Source organism: Serinus canaria, chromosome 4 (genome assembly GCF_022539315.1).
Source record: "Serinus canaria isolate serCan28SL12 chromosome 4, serCan2020, whole genome shotgun sequence".
NCBI classification, from domain to species: Eukaryota; Metazoa; Chordata; class Aves; order Passeriformes; family Fringillidae; genus Serinus; species Serinus canaria.
In genome coordinates this window covers 49,370,627-49,393,013 of record NC_066317.1, presented here as the reverse complement: position 1 = coordinate 49,393,013, position 22,387 = coordinate 49,370,627, and the positions used below count along the sequence as shown (strand labels likewise).

The window sequence follows — 22,387 nt, the reverse complement described above, 5'->3', positions numbered from 1 at the left end:
ATAGAATTGCAGGATTACAGGAGTTAACCTGCTTAGACTTCATTGCTGATTCCTAAGTTTTATTTTCTTATTTTAACCTTCAAGAATTTCACAGTATCTAAAACATATGAGATCTCCACCTCTCTCTCCTTTTCTGTCTTACTCTGTTCACCAAGGTCACCTAAAGATTCAAAGTCTTTCAACAGCGTATTTTAAAGGTTCTTTTATCTTTGGCCCCAAATTTCTGCAGAAGGCCATTAAATTATTTTTGCACAGAACTCACAGGAAAATACAAGAGGCAATAGCTTCCAGCAGATGGGCCAACAAAGAGCTTGGTTTCAGAGTGTACAGCGTGCTGCCATGCTGCTAGTGAGTGGCACTGTCTGGCAATGTCCATGGCACAACCACAGAATCACAGAATAAGCTGAGTAGGAAGGGCCCCACAAGGATCATCGAGGCCAACTCCTGGCCCTGCACAGCACCATCCCCAAGGGTCACACCATGTCCCTGAGAGCACTGTCCAAATGCTTCTTGAAAACTCAGATTGGTGTTGTGACCTCTTCCCCGGGGAGCCCATTCCAGGGCCCAAACACCCTCTGGGTGAAGAACCTTGCCCTAAAATATAACCTAAACCTCCCCTGAAACAACTTCAGACCATTCCCTTGGGTCCTGTCACCACAGATCAGTGTCTGCTCCTCTTCTTCCCCTCACAAGGAAGTTGTAGACTGCAATAAGAGCTCCCCTCAGTCTCCTCCAGGCTGAACAGAACAAATGACTAGAATATACTTAGGAAGCATTTTGACTTGTCAGTTTTTTCTCACAGACTAAATCCTACAGCCGTAATGCTGTAGCTTTCATGCTCACTGTCTGACATTTTCAATTTTTCTAATGTCCCAAGTAGGATTTCTCATTGATAACAGCACCCATAAAACTGCATGGAATTATTCCAGGAGGCTACATATATGTGCAGGTGAGAAGCCATCCGCCTCTAGAAAGTACCTCTGTATTTAAGCAGGCTTAAACCAACTGATTCTGTAAATAGAAATCTAAGAAAAAGTGACTTCCAGGCCAGAAGACAGAACCCACATCAAGTCCCAGTGAAAACCCAGGAGGCGGCAGTGATTGCTTTACACGGTATTCAAAGAGTTAGAGAATTCCATCATAAATTAGGACCCCCAGCTCAGTTTGACCCTCAGTCTCTAAAACACATTCACAGCTATCAAAATCATGTCTTTGGTGGCATGCTCTCAGGCAGGCTGCTCAAGCCTGCCATTGGGAAAAGAGCAAAGTATGAGCAAGGGAACTTTGGAATGGTAGACCCATGGCAGCACCATCTCAAGACCCAATTCTAGAGCTGCTTTTATGCTATGTGTTTTAAAAAGGCTGGATACAACTAAGGATTTTCAGGTGAAGGGCTGGAACCCAAGAATCCACCCTTCAAAGTGCACAGTTGTACAGAATCACATACCTCTCAAGAGAAATGACATTTCAGACACAGTCACTCTGTTGCATAAAAATTGGCTATCATTAATTTGAGCTCCACTTGTGCTGCCAAACACAGACCCCCCACTCAGGCCTAGCCTAACACAATTACTGATTCAAACATAGCTCCTCTGCTGATTGTTTCTCTCACATGTACATGACCATCTGCTTCCCATTTTTGCCCTGTCACACATTTAGACCATGAATCCCTTGGGAAGGAGCACATTTCTATGTCTGCCTCTATACAATATGGGACTAAACAGGACTCAGGGTTTTAGGCCCCACCATTAAACAAGCTATTATATTTTATGGGATTGATAATTTTAAAATACAGGAAACATAAACTTCAGTAATTTAAACACTAGACTATGTAAATTTGGAAAAACCAAATGTAAAAAACAAGCTTAGCTGAAGAGGAAATGAATGGGTTTATGCTACCAGCTATATTTGGTTTTCCTTTATGCAAACTGGCTAATGATTGTGAGAGCTGTACCCTTTTCCCCACTCTTCCTTCTACTCCTTAAAAATAAAACAATCATTTTCTATGGTAAATAATGGGGGTAGGGAAATGTTCCATGACCTAGTGCTGTGAACGATGAGGAACTAGTCAGAGAGAATGTATTTCCTTTTAAGTATCTTATAAATATTTTAAATGAATTGCAAAGAGCATTAGAGGAAAAGAATTATATGTTCAGATCACCTCCAAATTGTAGCCCTTGTATCCTCTAGGACACTTTGCTACAGCAACAACACCTCACAAAAAGGTCCACTTTCCACGTGAGCTGGCCTTACTCTTTCAACTGTTTATAAAAGAGTTGACAACTACCAGAGATAGTGGTCAGTGAACGAAATAATACAAGAATGTCTTCTTAAAAACAAAACAACTAACTAAAAACAGATAACTAACTAACTAACTAACTAAAAACAGAACAAAAACAACAACAAAAATAGCACAAACCCCAAAACTGTCACGGTAGAAATAAGAATCTACTATGAGAATAAAACACAGCACTTCATATGCTGGCCAACACAGTCAGGAAGCCACCAAGGATAGGTGGAAGATCTGGCTGACCTTGCTGGTTTGAAAAGAAGGACATTTTGAGGAGGAGCCTAGCAGGATTTAAGATAGCTATGCATATTACTATCAGCTTACACAATGACCAGCAGTTACAAATCAAAATAGAACACCTTTTGTATAACTGATAGCCTCTACTTGTCATTACCTTCCCCTTCAGCAAACACACCCAGAAACAAGTGCAGGTGTGCTCAAGCAGTACTGGTAACACCCAAACTTCCCTGCCTTGAGACCTGCCCACTGCTGCCTCTTAGTTTGGTGCAAAACAGCTGCATGGAAAAGCAAGAATGTGAAGGGGCAATGTGGGAGCAGGAAACCTCTCAGGATCTGATATAAACACAGCTAGATGCCTGGAGGTATGGGAAGAGAGCAGCTGTAAAGAAATGGAGCAGTTTCTAATGTTGCATTTGCATCAGTCCAGGTGCTCCCCATTCCAGCTGAAGTATTCACACTGGCACATAACAATTAGCAGGTACTGCCATTGCCAACTATACTGGTATAGTTTCATGGCAGTACAACTACACATATGTAAGATAATTAGCATGTATTTCCTTATTATAAACAGAGCAAACTAAATCTGACCTTTCCTCTGCATTTTGAGAAAACAAATGTAGCCAGACACTTCCATTACTCTGACCATCCTGACTGCCAAAGTAGCTTCTCATCAGATCACAGCCAGACATCACACTGGCAGGATGCTCTTCCCCTGTGCTGAGAAATGCCACAGCATGCACCCACAACTGGGGGACATGACTGACCCCTGCACAGTAGATACACCTCTCAGCTAGGAGACTCTCAGCTTGGATGCTGTTCTGAACAATCCAAAGATATAATACACAATTTATTCTGTTATAGTACTACTTCATGCACATGGCAATTAGAGTTGACTGCTGCTGTTGTAATCCTGGAACTGCATATTTTTGTCAACTATTACTATTGTAAATTTCCTGGATAAACAGTTAATACTTGCATACTTTTTCAGATGACACGACACAAATAAAGGTTAAAATCATGATAGCATACTGATTATTTGGTGAGTAGGCCATACTTTGGTGATTAGCTATGCCATATTGATGGTTCATCTGGCAAGTACAGTATATTTTATTTGGGTATTTGATATTGATAGAATCACAGAAAGGCTTGGTTTGGAAGGGACTTTAAGGACTATGTGGTTCCAGCCCCCCTGCCATGGGCAGGGATGCCACCCACTAGACCAGGCTGCTCAGGACTCCATCCAACCTGGCCTTGAACACTGAGGAATGGGGCATCCACAGCTTCTCTGGGCAACCTGTTCCAGTGCCTCAGTACCCTCTGGGTAAAGAATTTCTTCCCAAAATCTCATGTAAATTTCTCCTTTTTCAGTGTAAAACCATTCTGCCTTGTCTCACCACTATTTACGTGTATTAAAAGTTGCTCTCCTTCATTTTTATAAGCCCCCTTTAAGTACTGGAAGGTCACAATAAGGTGTCCCCAGAGCCTTTTCTTTTCCAGGCTGAACAACTCCAGCTTTTGTGGCATGTCTTCAGAGGAGAGGTCCTCCAACCCTTTGAACCTTTAAATCACTTTCTTTTTAATCTCCTGAAAAGTGTGGGATTCTGCTAATTAGAAACAATTCTGCTTAAGTGTCACTTAGCTTGCTTTGCCCCTTGCTATGACTGCTCACATACCTTTGTCATTTAAGGATTCAGTTATTCTGCTATGTGTCACCTTGATGAAGCAAAACCCTTTTGTGATATCAGACCTACTTCCTCCGTAATGAAAAAACTACTCTGTGTTGGAAGACAAAGCATCCAAATTTATGAGGCTGTAACTGCAAGACTTCCTTAATTTTCCAGATAACAAGCAACACATGCTTCTTATCAATGAGACCCTCCAGATTTTGATAACTGGATTGATTAAAGCCACTTTTCTCCTTTGAAAAAACTACAAGTCTAAATCGGTTTCATGGCTTTACTATGAAGCTTAAATTGTACCACTTAATCCCACACACAAAACTAACATCAACTTTCATGTCTTGTATAGCACACAGAACACATCAAATTCTTCCCTCACTGAAATAAATAGCCATTGCCTGTACACAGCATCTGTGGGCAGTATCACCCAGAAGTCTGACACTTTATTCATGAAAATGCAAAATATCAGACCACCTTGTACAATGTACAGTCCATGGGCTTAATTTGGGTCAGGGAGAAAGGGAAAAAATCACCTTAGAAAATACATTGTCAGTCTTAACATCTGATGACATTGTAAGAATTATTTGCATTCAAGCAATGATCATATTTATCTGTAAAAACCAGGAAGTTCACTTTGAAAAGGAACAAGCAAAGGGTGGCAATGGGAGCCAAACATCCAATACTGAGAGCCATAAGTCACCACTGAAGTTAGGTTGTGGCTCAAGAAGTTTTATACAAGTTTTTGAGGAGTCTCAATGTGTCATCTTCTCTTGCCCTCACTGGTAGCTACACTAGAAATACATGCAAGCTGTTCAGTAGGCAGATAATATTCTCAGTGGAGAATAAAAGTGGCTGACAGACCTGTGCAGCTTCTCAGCTCTGTAAAATAAAGAAAAATAGGACAATCAACAATAACCTTGGCAATAACCTTGTGCTGGCTGGATAGCATAAGGCTCTTTCTGTCAGACACTGACACTCCTTATTCCCAAATATAGAGCTTGCCTCCCTCTAAAGAGGAGAGTAAGGTGCACCAGAAAAAGCACTTGCACAGTTTTCTTTTTTGCAGAGCAGCTCAGATAGGAAGGACTGCAGAGTGACTCAAAGTCAATCCACAGGTCATACTCTGTCAGCAGGATGGCACAGCCAGGTGTCTCACTAGGGCTGGACTGCAAGATGGCTGAAGCACAGGAACAACACCTCAGTGCTGCATTTTAAGAAAGTGTGAACAAAAAGCTGGAAGTCAATTCAGCTAGCAAAAAATATACAGACTAAAATAGCCCATGAAGTGGGATCTGCTTCCTGTAAGGGACCATATCACAGTTCCTCAGTTTAGTTCATTTATTTTAAATTATATATGTCAATTGAGTTATTCCCTGAAGTGCATTTAAAATAAATTTCCAGATTAAGATTCAGTCCAAAAAAACTGAAATTAGATTTTGGTCCAGCTCTAAGTATTGGTCTCGGTGAAGATTTGAGCACAGACTGTGCTCTCCACAGACCATGGTATAATAATAGAACAGTTTAGGTCAGAAGAGGTCACCTAGCCCATTCCCTCTGCAATAAGCAGGGACATCTTCAAGTAGATCAGGTTGTTCAGATAATTCTGGGCCCAGGATGGTTTGGGTTCTCCTACTCCCCAAGCCTGCACCTGTTCTGATGCCCTCTGGTCTCAAAACAGGTCAGGAAAAAGCCCACAGGATATGAAGGGTTCTCTGTATTTTAAGTAAGACAGTTCTTAGAGATCATATTCATCCAACAGTAGTGATTAGCCTTCACAGTGTGTGGCTAAGTTATGTTCCTCATCTTTTTTCCTTTACATGGTTTTCCTGTTATTCTCTCTCCCCCTCTAGCACAGGCTGGTAATTTTTTCTACTGTATGTTTACTAGATTTCTAGATATAGTTCTGCTCAACTCTGCCACTCCTCCTTCAGTTTTTCTGTGCCTCTTTTATATTATCTGTCATCCAAATCAATTATTCCTCTGCCTCCACACCTCAGTAACACAGAGACTCATAGAAGGGTTTGGGTTCAAAGGGAGTTTAAAGGTCATCTCATCCACCTGCCCTGCGATGAGCATGGACACTGCACTTCCTTCCTCCAGCCTAGGCACATCTGAGCCTTTGTCAGACCTAGCACATGCTGAGAACAGTCTCTGAAATCTTCTGAGAGGTGTGAGGGCTTACTTAGCACAGAAGGCAAACTGCACCTCCTGTCAGAAGCTTGTCAAGTGCTAGAGCTCTCTCAGGTTATTCCTACCCCACATTCTCTATAGTTCCTCTGCACGTATTTCTATGCAAACACTTTGTCTTCCCACACTTGCTTCTGTGCATATGTCTCCTAGCTGGTTAGAATTTGGCATCTATGTTAGCAAAGAAATACCAACAAAGCCAATTGTGTGTGCATTACTAGTGAGGCCAACAGACTTAATTTTGATGAACAAGATTTCTGCCCGTGGCAAAAAGAGACTGCTACCTCAGGGCAGTATCCTCAGAATGGACAGGTTTTACTGAGGAGTGTGCAAAACACAGCAAACTGACAGGGAAGACACTGGCAGGCTCAAGTCTGAAAGATGCCTCTACTTGAAAAAGTCATCAGAAGGAGGTGTCTCAGGCCCCTGGGAGATTCATCACCCAGGCTCAGCCCAGATAATAACCATGTAGGAAAAATCTCCTTACTTGCTAAGGTAATCTGGAGTGGGAAAGGATGGAGGAGAGTTAAAGGCAAACAATAGAAGCACCAGGGTCTGTGGGATGAAAACTCCAAACAAACTAAAACAAACAAACAAAAAAAGAGACTGGATTAAAAATAATGATCCGAAATCAGAGTTTATCTGTTGAGATCTACTAGAGAAGCTATTTTAATATTGTCTCCCTCAGCTTTCTGCCTCTGGTCCTGGAGGCATCTAAAAGGAATTTAAAAGTAAAAAACAAGACACAAGAAAAAAATCACCATGACCAAAAGTAAGACTGACCTTTTTCTGTTTCCATGTAAACTTCCACAAATATTGAGAAAGGTGCCAAGCCATTTTTATGACTCAAAAATATTTCTTCTTCCCTTTTCATGACATTATCTCTTGTTTGCCTTTTATTTACTCATAACACAGCCACAGTTTAAATAGACAACATGAGTTTGTTATTATGTAATTTAGAGTCAGATACCTTGTGTTTCTCAAATCCGATGAAGAAAAGCAGACTTCTCTTAAAGCACACTGTGGCTTGAAACACAAGGCTGTGGGTTTGGAGTCAGACATTATTCTTGTTCTCTTCACCAAGGTCGCACACTTGAAAGAGAAGTCCCATCTCGTTCTCATAGCCGGCGCCACCATAAATGGTTTTAACCACCTTCCCTTTTTCAGCATTTGTTTTACTGATGGGATTTGTGTCTTGATCTCCTCAAACTAAGACTAATTACTCCCTCCTTCCATTGTTCGAATTTTTTCCAACTTTTTTTAAGAATTTTCTCCTGTGTATCATCTTGCTTTAAAGGAAGAAAGTCAGTCATTCACAACGAGGTCTTCCTTGTCTCTCTGGGAACACTTCTTTAATATATTGCAGCACATTATATCTAGACTATCTTTTGACATGGTCAGCTAAAGGTCTGCTAGGGTGGCTGGTGTAAACACACAAAGCTGGGCCTCTTCCCTCTCCTTCATTGAAGAAAAGAATCATAACTTTAAATGAAACAAGTACAGATGCTGAATATGCAAACCACAAGGCTATTCTACATTGTCACACAGCAAGAATCTGATTATTTTGTAGAACCTGGTACAAGCTCATCCACAGAGACACACTTCAGGACATCCAGCAGCTACTAAATCTGAAAAATTCAAGTTCAACATTTGGGAGAGTAAAGAAAATTAATTCTAGGCCTCCTTCATTCCTTTTACCTCAACAGCTCCATCTTATTCCTGCAAATGCTCCAAGTGGTCCAGTCCACATCAAAAAAACTTCTAAAAAAATCTCTACTTAACATTTTTGCAGAGCTTTAATGCCAGGTGATCTATTAGTGTTCAGGATTAAGTAACTGCATAATAACTAGTGACAGACATTTACAGGCCTTCAGAAATTTCATGGTCATGAAAGAGTAATATCCAGGATTAATGGCAGTTTGATCTCAATTCTGAGAATCTGAATGTTAAAGCCAAGGATTTTACTGCCACTTTAGACAGGCAGCCTTTTTCCACAGGGAAAATATCCCCCAAAGTGTTCTACAAGGCAGCATCCCCCATCATGTCATGTTTTTCTGAAATTCTCTCATCAATTTAGCAGCACAGCATATCTGACAGAGCGAACATTTAATAAGAATGCAATGTTTCTAAATTCAGTATCAGTTAACATCCACCAGTTAACATCATCCATTGTAGAAGTTTCTAACGCTCTTTTGTTTCAAGCCTGTAGCAATTGCTTGACTCAAACTGCTCCAGACAGCAGCTTATTGGTATTATTTATCCATTAGCACAACTATGAGCATCACACAGTACACAAGTCTTTAGAGCTTGGTATCTAAAACAAGATAAGTAGGATTAAAGCATGATTTTTCATGCTATAATAGCAATTTGCTCCCCAGAATTATTTCCAGCTTGACTTGAAAGATTATCATAAATTGAAGGAAAGGGCAAGGGAAAAAAAAAAAAGCCAGTGTTCAGACAGTGACATTGTAAAACTATATTCCTATTTCAGGGATGTGAAATAATTCATAACATAATACAACATACACTATTTTCCATATGCAATAGTTTATTCATGCCACAGGACAGATCCTGTTGTAACTAATCAGTGGAAAAGCATAATGCAGTAGCTGCAGAGATAATTCCAACAGCAGCTGTAATTAAAAAAACCAAACAAAACAAACACGCACCAAAAAACAGGAAAGTGCTTTCTCTGAAAACTTCAACAGTCATTTCAATTTATAATTGCCTTCCATGACGATCACAAACATCTTTACAACAAAATAAAGGCCAGCAATTATGACTTGCCAATGCTTAAAACCTATAAGCAATATTTTTTGCTTAAAAAAAATAAAATTCTAAATAAAATCCCTGAGTAGGAAATCTGTTAGATAAAACTCTAAGCAGAAGCACCCTGACTTCAAGTGCCCATTCTCAGGTAGAAGCAATATCTGTTGTTGGATCTGGTCTACATACAAATCAGAACAGGGTTCACCAAACCTATAAACTTTAAAGCCAAGCCAAAGGCTGTGTGGGCATTTCAGTGGGCAATCCCCTTCAGAGAAAAAGCCCTGTATCAGAATTCCTGCTGTGATATGGCTGAGGTATGTGTGGTGAGCATGCACAGTACACACTCTGCAGAGATGTGGAAGGGAGTCTGCAACCCAGGGAGAGAAGCAGCTGGCTAAAAAGCCATTCCAACAAGCAGTCAGCTCCATCAAGGTGGCTACTCCTGATAGAAATTTCTGTTTCAGAACAGTTCATGTGTATACAAAGACAAAAAGCATAGGTATGAGTAGCTATACCCTAGCATAAAACCAGCTGCTGAATGACTGTAGGCTGTTAGAGGCTCCAAGAATGAGATCTAACACCAGTACTCAGATTTTAGAGGGGAACTGGTTGGATTTACGTTTCTGCTAGCATAATTGCCAGTGTGCAGTTCAAGCTGTGCCTGAGAAGAATAAATCAATGCTACTTTCCTTGGATGTTTTGTAAATAAATTACTCCAGAAAATACCCTGACCTTGCTTCATCAATTTCTGTTTTATGGGAAGTGAGCCACTGTCCTTAGGCATTGGCAAAAGTATGTGAGTTTGTAGAGTATCTCAAGAGAAAAAGAAAGAGCCTGAATAACAATGGACAAAACATACTAAACAATCTGCCCTGACTTAATAACTGGAAACAAGATAGCCACCACCCACAAAGAATATTGGGTGTTTTAGGGGTTTTGGATGTTCAGATCTGGGACATCAGTTTAGGTTCAGATCAGGAATGTTCTCAAGGGTCCAAATTAGCAAACCATTTCTTCTCATCATAGAAGACTTTGGCATAAGAACCACATAATGGAAAGTTCTTAGCTTCTCACTGGGTCAAGCAATGGTATAGGAAAACAGAGACAGTCTGCTAGTTCTAGTGAAACTCTGGAATTTTACTGTAGTGAAATAGAGGTGCAACATATATAAAAAAATTATAACAAAATGCCCATTCCAGGAATTCGTCTGTGCCTCACGAAGAAAGTTCTACAAAAATGTCACCTCGGTGCTCAGTTGATGTCACAGGGTCAGGTGAATGGAAACAAGAAGATATTAGGAAAGAATAAATCTGCTTCTTTGAGGTGTCAAACACCTTGAGAACTCTGCATTTGTAGTTCCCACAGTTAATTTTAATAGGATGCTAAAATGCAAAAAGACTCAGAGAACATCACAAGGACAGTTTATAGGCAGAAAACAATGTCAGTATGAGTAACATTTAAATAGATAAGCTCTGAGGGGACAGTACAGGACCTCTCCTATGGTGACAATTTGACATGATGGTCACTACATCAAATACAAGAACTATGAGGCACCAAATACTGTTAGTAAAAAACAGGTTCAAGTCAAACATAAACAGGTGATTCCTCACACTGGCAAGGCTGGTCTGTGTTAGATGTGTTAGATGCTAGCAGTTTACTGTTTCAAAGAAAAAGCTGGGCAAATTCATGGTAGAGAACTTTACCAGCAGGTGTCAAGTGGGAAAAAATGGAAAAAAAAAGCCCAACCAAACAACAAACCAACAACCCACACCCAATACACTGACTTACAATTCTCCCAGTCATAAAATTGCTTAGGAAACTATTCTGAGAGAACATCACTGTTTAAAAATTGTTAAATTTTTCCCCAGATTTTTCCCCAATTAAAGACCATTGCCAATGCCGACAGCAATCTACAAAGACCTTGAACAGTACTCCATCCATTCTTGTGTAGACATCTTTGTTTATAGCTAACAAACCCTTCTAAACATGAGCATCATTTTCAATGCAATTGCTCATATTTTAATTTCATAATGCTTCACTCACTCTCCTTTGCCCTCCCTTTCTCTCTTTTCAGATTAAGGAAAATCCAGATGGGGTGCAGGTGCTGCAAAATGATACGAAGGTACAATAGAACAAGAGTTTCTTAGACTGAATAAAAGAAAAGCATTAAGCCATGTGTCTGTGCTCCCCCACACCTGTTGCTTTAATCAGCCACTGTAAATGATTGGAATTTTCTCAAAGCTTACAGCATCTTTAGGTATAGGCATACAGATTTCCTATGAAAGTCCTTTTAATTTACTGTAATTAAGATCCACTTCTATAATTCCTATCCCACAAAAGGAATTGTATTGCATTGAAAACTCTTCTTTAGTAAAGTTTTTTTCTAATTTAGGTAGCATGGGCTTCCTCTAATTCAGCAGAACAAGGAGCACACATTATGTCAGATCCTCCCTCTCTCCCAAGCAATAGAAATGACCAACAGTTCCTTGCTTCCATCATAGATGTTAAATGTAGTTGGCTGGGGGATGAATTCCCATATTAAAAGTCTCCCTAGAAAGGAGGACTAGCTAGTTTTACAAAGACCACATTTCAGCCCCACATGAGGAGAACTACTTCCCCTTGGCCACTTCTGTAGAACAGGTAAGGAACTGGGGAGAAAGTGGTGCTATGAGAGAAAAAAGAAAGATAAAGAAAACAGAGAGGCCTTGGAAGAGGTAAGTCAAGGAAACTATAGAGCAAAGGCAGATATTTATTCAGGAGGGGAAAAAAAAAAAAGGACAAAAGGCTTGAAAGAAGAATACCAGAAAAAAATGGAAGATATTTTAGCAACTATATGAACACAAATTAATTACCAATCCATGTCATGACTACTCATTGGCTAATCAGCTCCCCAGAGAAAATAAAAAATAGGGCTGGAAACAAGCAATGAGTAGCACGCAGCTCTCCAACATCCTTCTTATGATCCTGGCGAATCTCAGTACAGGAGTTAGTTATGATCAGTCCCAGGAGACAGCAGCCAACAGCACATTCAGCATTTCCATTTGGTTTAACTCATCCTCAGAACCCAAGGTAAAGTTCAGTGACACTCCTTCCTCAAGACCTTCAGCTTAAAAAGAAAGCTTAATCTTTTTTATCAATTATGTTGATTAACATCATAAGTAACATTTCCCTTACAAATTTTTCTTACTCCAGCTATATTTTTGAACCAGAAGAAGTACCATCATCTGGATGCATTCATGAAGTAAACAGCTATAAACACAATGAACAAGGCAGCAATAAATCAAAATTCAAAGAGAACAGTGAAAATGAAAAACCCAAAAATCAACTCCAGCAGGATGAGGTAAACAAAACAGAAAATAAAAACCCAGTCAACAGTAGAACAGAAACTCTCTGGAATCACAGAGGCAATAATTCTCAAGAGGATGGCCTTGTGAAGTGTGCTGCAAAGCTTGATGTTGCAGTCAATGGTGGCAACTCCTGTGCTCAGCACTCCATGCTCAACCCCAACACAAGCCCAGTGAAAGAAGCCAGTGAAAAGGGAACCTCCAGCCAGTCAGAGGCTTCTCCAGCCAGCAGTCGAGACTTTTACGCCAAGTCAAATAGGTCTGGACAAGAGCTTGACCTAGAGACAGGCAGTCAGAGTAAGGCAGCCAGCAATGTGCCTAACAGTATTCCAGACTCCCAGTCTGCAGGAGACAGCATCTTTCTCAAAGGAAACTCAATAGTGGAAACAGAAAACAACACCATAAGACTGCCAGATATTGATTATGCCCAAAATGGCAATCAAACTGGGAACTATGTTGAAAAAGACAGCTTTTCAGTTAACTGCACACATTCAGACCAAAACACTGGTGCTTCAGCAATACAGGACCAGGACCTTCATGCAATCCCACCTTGGCCTGTGAAAGAGAGCAGTACTGAACCTTTTAAAACTGACTCTGAAAGTTTGAGTGAGAGCCTTACTGGTGGCATCACTGCAGTGGCTGTCACCAAACTCACACAGGCACACACACACACCAACCATAAAGATGTCAATGGAGGAATTGAGGAGGAAGATGCAGAAGTTGCAGCAGCTCTGGCTGCACTGGAAGCTGCAACAGCAGGAGAAGACGTGGAAGATGATGATGAGTACTAGATGGTTTCTTTCTAACATACTGGGTAAGATCTAGATGTTATTTCTGGATCAATATGAACAGATATACAGCACACGTGGAGAGCTGTTATGAACAGCATATATAAAAGGAGTTGGGACTAAACCTGGGTCCCTTCAGCTGTTTTATACAGCCTTCTTATTTCTACTGCCTGAGGTGCAGAAGAGTCCCCTTGACTAATGGTAATACTCTTCTCTGTGGGCCCAAACAGGTGGGCAAAGCATCATTTCTTCCACACATAATATTCAGTTATACACACACCTCATCTGCACTCACGCAAGTGTTTCCTTTTTTTCCTCATGAGGGTCTGTGCACACTGCATGCTCCAGGTTCACAAAACTCCCATTATTTAAAATAGGACTATTGAAGCCATGGAGTTAGAAACCACATATTTTCATCATTAGCAGAAAAAAAACCACATAAATGAGCCAAAGTTCTATGATCTACTGAAACATGAAACAGGGAAGGCAGCTTGGACTGAACTTTACCATGGCTATGGTTCCATTATGGATTAAGCCTAAATCTGTACACGTGCACCTGGCATTGGAATGATAACATCATTTTTCCCCACAAACCTCTCTCTTGACTGTATTTGATACCCCAAGTGTTGCTGCTTCTGTTCCCTAAAACAGCAGAAGCCCAGACAAATCCAAGAGAGTGGGCAACTTTCTGTTGCTTTAATGTGCTAAAGCAGCTTATGTAAGAACTTCACACACACTATCAGGGAGGCCAGAGAGATCAAAACTCATTCCCTACTAGTTTGGATGGATTAAAACTGTTGTAAAATGACAGCCTGAAACCTCCGAACTCCACTAAATTTTCCAGGTGCATGTCACCTGTCTTCACAACACAGTTTTCAAACAGATTGTGTCTCAAACATCCCCAGCAAGTTGTGTTTTGTTTATATGAAAACAGCAAGAGCCAATGTGGACTCCTCCTCAGCTCTGCTGTAGTGCCTAAATTTACATCAGGAAAGGGATCGACCTTCCAAACTGGATTAAGCATAAGATTTGAAAGTAGTTGCATTCTTGGAGGGCTGCATTTCTAATGGCAGAAAAAAAAGGAGTTAGAGACCAATCTGGGGCTGCCAATTCAGCAAAAGTATGGCTGAAATAGAAAGTGCTTAATATTTTATACTGAAATTCTGTGGTTTCCAAGTTTTTTGTTATAAACTCCTAATAAATTTTTTAACCATATAAAAAATAATCTTGTGGTTTTTGTACTTCATGCATTTTCTGAATACGAAAGTTACATTTAAGAAATTCAATAAGATATAGCCCTCATTAGATACACGAAAAGCACCGACAAAGTATTTGCCTACTGTGTATGCTGATATTGATTTCTCAAAACATTAATGAGTAGGATGGGTACCTAGGAGCCCTTATGGTACCCAGGAGTACCTAGGAGCAATTAAAAACAACCTAGTCTCAACTTGTAGAGAACTATATCCAGCTACAGGCAAGAGTCACAACATTGTATCTGTAAAATAAAAAACTTTATATGGTTTTAAAGCATTGTAGTATTCTTGACTTCTCTACCACTTTCCTATTTTAATAGGCCCCTCTAAGCCTCCTCCTAAGTGCACACAAGTTTTACAGATCCGTTTGTCTTCTGAAGACGACTACAGTACCGAGAGTTGGTGAAAGTGGCGGCACATTGCCAATAACGAGTTAGGCTCAGTGTCACCAGTCCTGACTGTCCCTGCCCACCAGCCCAGGGCTCCCCCTGCCCTGCCTGGGCCCAGGACCCCATTCACCCCCCGGGGAGCAGACCTGCCAGCCCAGGCACGGGGCAGCAGGACAGATTCTGGCTGTGGGATCCAGCCCAGGGAACCCCTACTGCTCCCCACATCCCAGCCCCAGGGAGCCAGCAGCTCCTTGCTGCACCATGACATGAACCATGAAAAACAATTCAAGTAAAAAATATGTTAAAGAAAGAAATGCAACAAACATCCCAGAAAACTTACCTGATTTTTTCAATATCCACTCAATTCAATTTTTCTCAGCTCCAGCTCAAACTTCAAGTGCAAATCACAGCAAGTTTCTCACCTTGCTCCCTAAGCATTAAAACCTATTAGAGGAGAGCCCCTGGTCAGACACAGCCCAAACAACTCAAACCAATCAACTCTTCCATGGGAACTGCCTGCAACCCTGTGCCACCCTCGGCATGAGAGCAGCTGAGCCACACACAGTGCATGTCTTGCAGCCCAAGTTCTCATTGTCACAAATACAAGAGACAAATCCCAGCATAAAGCAAGTCTATTCACTGCATTGGAAATAACTGGTCAGGGTTCTCTCACAGAAAAAAATAGAAAAAAAAAAAAAACTTGGGCATCTGCATCTCTCAAACCTACATAATATGGAAAGCTTCCATAAAATAAACCTGGGAGGTAACACCAACATTCAGGCTTCTTTTATCTGCTAAGTTAAAAATCCCAGTTTTTAAATTTGAAAAAACAAAAAAATATTTGTGTGCATTTTATATTTACATAAATGTTTATATACCTTCAACCCTACCATGACACCACTGAGTGTCAGGAATTCTTAGTTTTTTTCAGATTACAGTACAATTTTCACAATAAATATGAAAGAATCACTTATTTAAGAAATCATTTTTAAATGCCACAAGCAATTTCCTCGACAAAAATTAGATTGTAAACAATTACGTGAGAACCAGATCTTACTCAGTCCATCAGATGTTGATTCCAATAAACAGAAACTGCCAGCTTGAAGAATCCATTTTGCTCAGGCAATTGTGAGAGAAAAAAATCAGTAACTTGAGAAAGCAGAAAATCACAGAGAAAAAAATGCTACTAGAAGCAAGAGGAAACTGTATTTTAAGACTTCTGTCAAAAACTACATATTATTTTAAGACACCCAGACACTGTAACTTCAGCTACCAATCAACTCTTTTTCCTACATTCAGAGGGGTCACTTATGAAGTATCATTTAAGTCTTTCAGTTTTACTTTAACACAAAATAAATTAATATGGGAGCTGGTTGGCCAATATCTATCATAATTTATGTTTCTGTACTTGATGTAATCCTTTATAGGTAAGTGTGAAGACATATGTAGCAATAAAGAACAGGTAACAGGATGGGGAACTATTTTAAGAGTTGGTATTTCTATGAAAGCTTTTGCATCTTGGAAGGTCCTGTTTTATTTGTTATTCTTCAAAGTCAGTAACAATTTAAGGGAATTTGCAGTCTTTCAAAAGCAAAGAGACATTGAGGAAGACTAAGTTTAGCACCTTCACATTTGGCAGTAGGTCAATCCTGGATTATTAAAAAAACTTAGATCACTGCAGAGATCTCACATACAACTACAGCAGTGGAAAACAGCCCAGTCCACCCTCAAGGAAGTTATTTCTAGAGAAAAACTTGACACTGCAGAATTCTTCAACTCAGCAAACAAAGTTCTAACAATTAAGCAGGAATCTGGAAATAGATAAATTCCACAAAGATGGAGGTGTTTCCTCCCCTTTTAAAGAACAAAGGTAATTGTTTGGGCAAGTGTTGCTATGGAGACTTCCCATTAAAAATTGAAATTCAGAAACAGAAAATCTTATTTTCTAAAAGATATTCCAGATTTGATTGTTTAAGTAAAATATCACTTTAGCCACCATTTGAAGGATGAAACAAGAAACACTGACTTGGAAATAAAAACTTCATCTTGACCTTTTGTTGTATTTGTAGTTTCAATTTCCTAAATGTGATTTAGTTTTCCAAAAGATTAATTCTTACCAATGTATCTCATTTTGCTAAATGAGAATACAATATCTCAGCATTCACTAAGGTCTGTGTATATGGTATTCCACATATTTATTCAAATGCCTATATTATACATTTTAATTACATTGAAACAATGAATCTTAATAGATTATTTCTCTAGAATTTTGGTATCTCTCCCTGCACACAGATGGAAATTGGAATCCACTACATTGCACAAGAGCACCACTTCAAAATTATATGTATTAAACTTCTTTAACATGCTGAATACACAAAGAAGTTAAATTATGAAAGTCATAGTACGTTAAAAACTAATTAATTTTAAACAATTCTGTTAATAAAACTTTCTTTTCAGACATTGTGTCCTACAGTTTAGAACAGAGATATGGCAAAATGTTAAACAATAATTGTTAGAAGCAGATCAAAATTTTTTCATTGGTTTTTTCAACATGAAACGCCCTTGGCAGAGACTTTTTTCCCTTGCCATCATGAAATCAAAACAGAAACTCCCCAGCTTATTCCCTTGAAAAAGCTTTTGAAATTTCATGCATTCACATGCACTGTTACAGACATTAGTCATAGGACTCCCTTCTCCATTACCAATTTTACTTGGCATCTCCAGGAGGTTTGTTTTTAAGATTTCCTTCACGATCCTAAACTTCAGCTCAGACAATCCTTGAACCAAACTTGTTGAATACACAGAAGGCAGAACCACAGCCTGCCCCTAAAATGGTACTACTGCTGACCACTTCTGCAAATTCTGTCCCACCTCCTTTGGGACTTTTTCTATTTCAAACTATGAAATGTTTAAAGTTTTGAAGAATCTAAATATGCATCTTGGACTCTGTAATAAAAATTGAAATAGATTATAGCAAATTATTGCCTTAACATAAGCAGAAATAACTTTTTAAGTGTTTTTTTTTTGTTAAATGCCATTTTAGCTTTTTAAAAATCATTTAGTCCAATTTCACAACAGAATTTTTACATGTAGCTACTCCCCCACTCCCTACCTATTTCTCCTTCAGTCAGAGAAAATAAATACTCCCTTGTACAACTTAGTCTGGAAAATAGGATTCTCTCAAAGAAGCAGGAAAAACATCATCTCTTTTTGATTTTGTTTCTAATCCCATTGCTGAAGTACACATCCCAAGCAGTTACCTCACAATGATTGTGATCAAAGCTATCAAGGTTACATCATTCTCTGCTCTGAATATTGACTGAAATTATCATAAACAGGATTTACCAGGTCTTTGCTTTAATTCATGGCTCAATTACTATACACTAATAACTCAGAAACATTTCATTCATTAACAAAAAAGCTCAGGAGTCTTTCAGGAAATGCAGCATCCCAATACTATGTCAGGTTGAAGACAAGTACTCAACCAGTGCCACAATAAAACCATGTCACACGAAGACAGCAGTTTAAGTAAATTATTTTTTCATTAAACTCCCTTCTGTTTACTCTGAGCTAGAGATTAGCTTGAATATTATGAGGGTGCAGAAGCAAAGAGGAGAAAGGCAGTGCCTCTCCAAACCTGTCCCACTGCATCACTCTCAGCTATTAATCTTAACCTCAAGCATGGCCAGATTTTCAATAATCTGTGATCACATATTCTATCCCCTCCCTGAGCTTAGTATCTGGAGCCAGTACCAAGTAATTCACCTAGACTTATGCAAAATGAAAGGAAGGTAAGTGACAAAGGCAAGATAACTACAGAACAAAATGAATGAGATTAAAACTCTGTTTAGGTATTTGAGGACAAACCATAGGGATCTGGCCAAGAATTAATAACTTAGGTTGTTTCCAACTCGTATCTCTTTAGTTCTTATTTGAGATCCTCTTCCAAAAATAATGCATTCAATAATTAGAGGCATTCCTCAGATTAGCTTTTTCATAAAATCCTCAGGGGGAAAAAAAAGATCCATGCAAATGTCGTTAATTTCAGTTGTCCTGGTTTCAGCTGGGATACAGTTAATTTCTTCTTAGTAGCTGTTAAGAGTGCTTGGATTCAAAATATAATGGTTTGGATTTAGAATAAGAATGGCATTGACAATACATTGATGTTTTGGTTTTTTGGGAAGTCATGTTTATCCTAAGTCAAGGATTTTTTTTCTTGTCTCATGCTCTGCCAGTTAGGAGGTACACAAAAGAAACTGGGAGGGAGCAGAGCTGGGACAGGTGGCCTGGACTGACCAAAGGGAGATTCCACACCATAGGATATCATTCCACCATAGGATATCTCCCACTGGGGAGACGTTTGGGGTGATGGTGTTTGTCTCCCCAAGTCACTGTTACACGTAATGGGGCCCTGCCCTCCTGGGGGTGGCTGAACACCTGCCTGCCCATGGGAAGCAGTGAATAATTCCCTGGTTTGTTTTGCTTGTGTGCACAGCTTCTGCTTTCCCTGCTAAACTGTCTTCATCTGTCTTCATCTCAACCCACGAGTTCTCCAGTGTTTACCCTTGCAACTCTTTCCACAATCCCACTGGTGCAGGAGTGAGCAAGTGGCTGCCTGGGGCTTGGCTGCTGCCTGGGGTTGAACCATGACGTCAATACACAATGCACTACAGAAAGAGATTTAGCTGTGGCCAGAAGTAGTACAAGTTTCTCTGGAAAAAGTCTCCAGAACAGATGAAATATTACAGATTTTTAATGGCACATTTCAGTTTGGTAGGTAAAAGTGACACGGGTTTATCTAACAAGCAGACATCATACTTAGCGAGAATAATGGTTACCTTTTACTCATTAATCTGCTGCTTAGGTAGACTTACATAAAAAACTCATCCAATTAGCATCTGCAAAATAAACAACCATACTAGAGACCCAGCATTAATCAAAATCAAGACAAATTATCAAAAGCCTTACAAAAGAGTATGCATACTCCACCCTGACTGGGAATTACTTTTCCAGATTCATGCACGAGTGTTAATTACCAGGCGATGCACGCTGCTATTGTTTTGACATACGACACACAGATCCTGTTCCTCCTCATTGCTTTGATTAAAAATTTGGCTCAGAGAGAAGTTTACATTGTTCCTTTTAATAACTGCAGCAGCTACTTCCACACCACTGCAGGGCAGGAGAGGGACTGAGTTGCTGGGTCCTGACTAGCCACAGCTCTGCCCCAGCCCCATGAAGCACTTCAGATCTCCCATTAAATCGGGACATTTTCAAATTTTTTGGCTTAATTCTTTTTTACACTGACCCACTCCGACCTTTTTGAACTATCAATAGAAGTTTCATAGCTCCCTCTGCTGCCAGCAAGTATGAAATTCAGTTATTCTACACAAAATCTGTTCTCACCGGACAGAAAAATTGCATTCCTATCTCTCTAAGCATGTATGTGTGGAGTCCTTTGAAAACAAGACTTGAGAAACTTTATGGGTATTTTATTTTAAGGCTCTCCTAAGATTGCTGATTTTATTGGATAATTATTCTTACTGTAAATCAATATTGAACACCTATAGTTAAATACTATTTTAATATGGTAATTTCAAAATACTATCTTATTTGATATGAAAATCAAACCATATTATCACCTGAGTATTTAGCTGGATATCTAATGACACCCACTAAACAAAAAACAATTATTCAGAACAGTTCAGAGACAAGAGTTCATCTCAACTGCTTCTGCCCTATCACTACTATTTTTTATTTTTCAGTCCATCTTCCCAAGTCTTTCACACTCCCATTGCTGCATCTTCTTGGAACCTGCTGCCCTCCCCAGCAGTGCCTCTCCACACCTGTCCCACTGCATCACGTATCAGCTAGGTTTGATAGTTGTTCTGCTGTTCTGCTCTCCATTCCCCAGGCCCATTTCAAGACCACCACCACAATGGTAGAGTACCAGCACAAGCACCTCCCATCTGCCTCTGCTGCACTTCTAACAACTCTGCAACCCAGAAGAGACAGGACAGGGATGACTGACTGAAAATAGACAAGGGAAGGGGGCATCAGAGGGTTTATACATCTAAGACTGAGGGGTTACACTGGTAGAAAAATGCATTTGCTAATACAACCTCCTTGGTGTTGTAGCTGCAGCTACACTCCACACCATTGCACCTCTACAGTGCTAGAGGCTGCCTAGATATAATTTAAGAGGTGTTTCAGTTTCAACAGGTGTACTGAGCTAAAGACTGACACAGACCCACACAAGGCCTGACATACAGAAACAGATGGCCAAGCACCACCCAGGTAACTGGATCTGCACAAAGTCCATGGACAGGGGACTTGGCTTCATTTATCTAAACTTAGTAGCAAAATACATCACCAACCCACTCCTTTCCTCCAGATAATTTGGGAGCCACAGATAATTTGGAAGCTGCTTACTCTAACAGCATGGAGCTTTCAGATCTTGACACTAATGTCTGTTTGAAGTCTTCTGCCACCTTCTTGCTTCCAGCACTAAAAGCCTGGCATCTCTCCTACCTTTTCTTTGAAAGTTAAAGGAACAGACTCCTACCTTACCAAACTGTTCACTTTCCTTTTCCTTATCCTGCTCCAGCCCTACATATCCCTTATTAGTTTTGCCTCAGCAGATGACAACCTGCCAGGAAGGAAGCTCCAAGGCTGACAGGGTGCTTTCCAGCTCTGCACAATGGTAGCTCCAGAATCAGCCAGCCCCCTCACAGAGAGAAAAGGGAGCATCCAGAACAAGATATAACATCCAATCATGGTTTGAGTAAAAAAACCAGCAGCATCTTAGTGCAGACTCCCTAACACTGGAAAAAAGTATTTAAAATTAAAAAAAAGAAATCAACAAGTGGAAATTTCAGATGCCAGTATTTTGAGCCTAGCCTCCCTTAAGCAAAATCCCAAAATACAGGATTTCACTAAACACTGAGAAAAAAACCGAAATCTAAATCAATTTTTATTTGTCCAAGTCTTACATGCTGTTCATTAATATTAGATAGCCAAGACTTAACCACTCTTTCTTTGTTTACCCATTAGCAGTAGCATTTGTCACTTAGCAGGAGAAAAAAAAGAAAGTGCCCAGAAACCCTAAATTAATAGATACAAATTGATTCACACTTCATACTACAGGTCACAGGTGGAAGTCCTCAATGACCACTAAACAGCCAGGAAACTTAATTTCTTAGGAGAGACAGTTTCACATTTCAACGCGGTCGGCACTTTCAGCATTACCAAGCCAGAACAGACCATATATCTTCCTTTCAGACAAGGAAAATTTCATAAAAAGATTTTTTTTAACCCTCATGATTTTTGTATGAGTATGCAGTTAAGTACAAGCTCAATTCATTTGTAGGGGGAAAAATAACCAAAAAGAAAACAACCAGACAACAAATCTATCTGGCACCTTTTTTCTTTCTGTAATTGCTTAT

General features: G+C 39.8%; 1 protein-coding gene across 3 annotated transcripts in view; it reads left to right on the top strand.

Annotated features, from left to right (window-relative positions):
- Positions 1 to 15,014, top strand: part of C4H4orf19 (chromosome 4 C4orf19 homolog) — a 39,366-nt gene extending 24,352 nt beyond the window's left edge. For 2 of the 3 annotated variants that reach the window (XM_009100003.4, XM_030239640.2), the window contains 2 exons: positions 11,240 to 11,287; positions 12,358 to 15,013. In XM_009100003.4, the coding sequence (XP_009098251.1) occupies positions 11,256 to 11,287; positions 12,358 to 13,300 (975 nt within the window). In that variant the 5' untranslated portion in view covers positions 11,240 to 11,255 and the 3' untranslated portion in view covers positions 13,301 to 15,013. Of the gene's footprint in view, positions 1 to 9,422; positions 11,288 to 12,357 lie in introns of those variants that run through there. The other variant, XM_030239638.2, reaches the window with a different exon arrangement.
- The last annotated feature ends 7,373 nt before the right edge of the window (positions 15,015 to 22,387 follow it).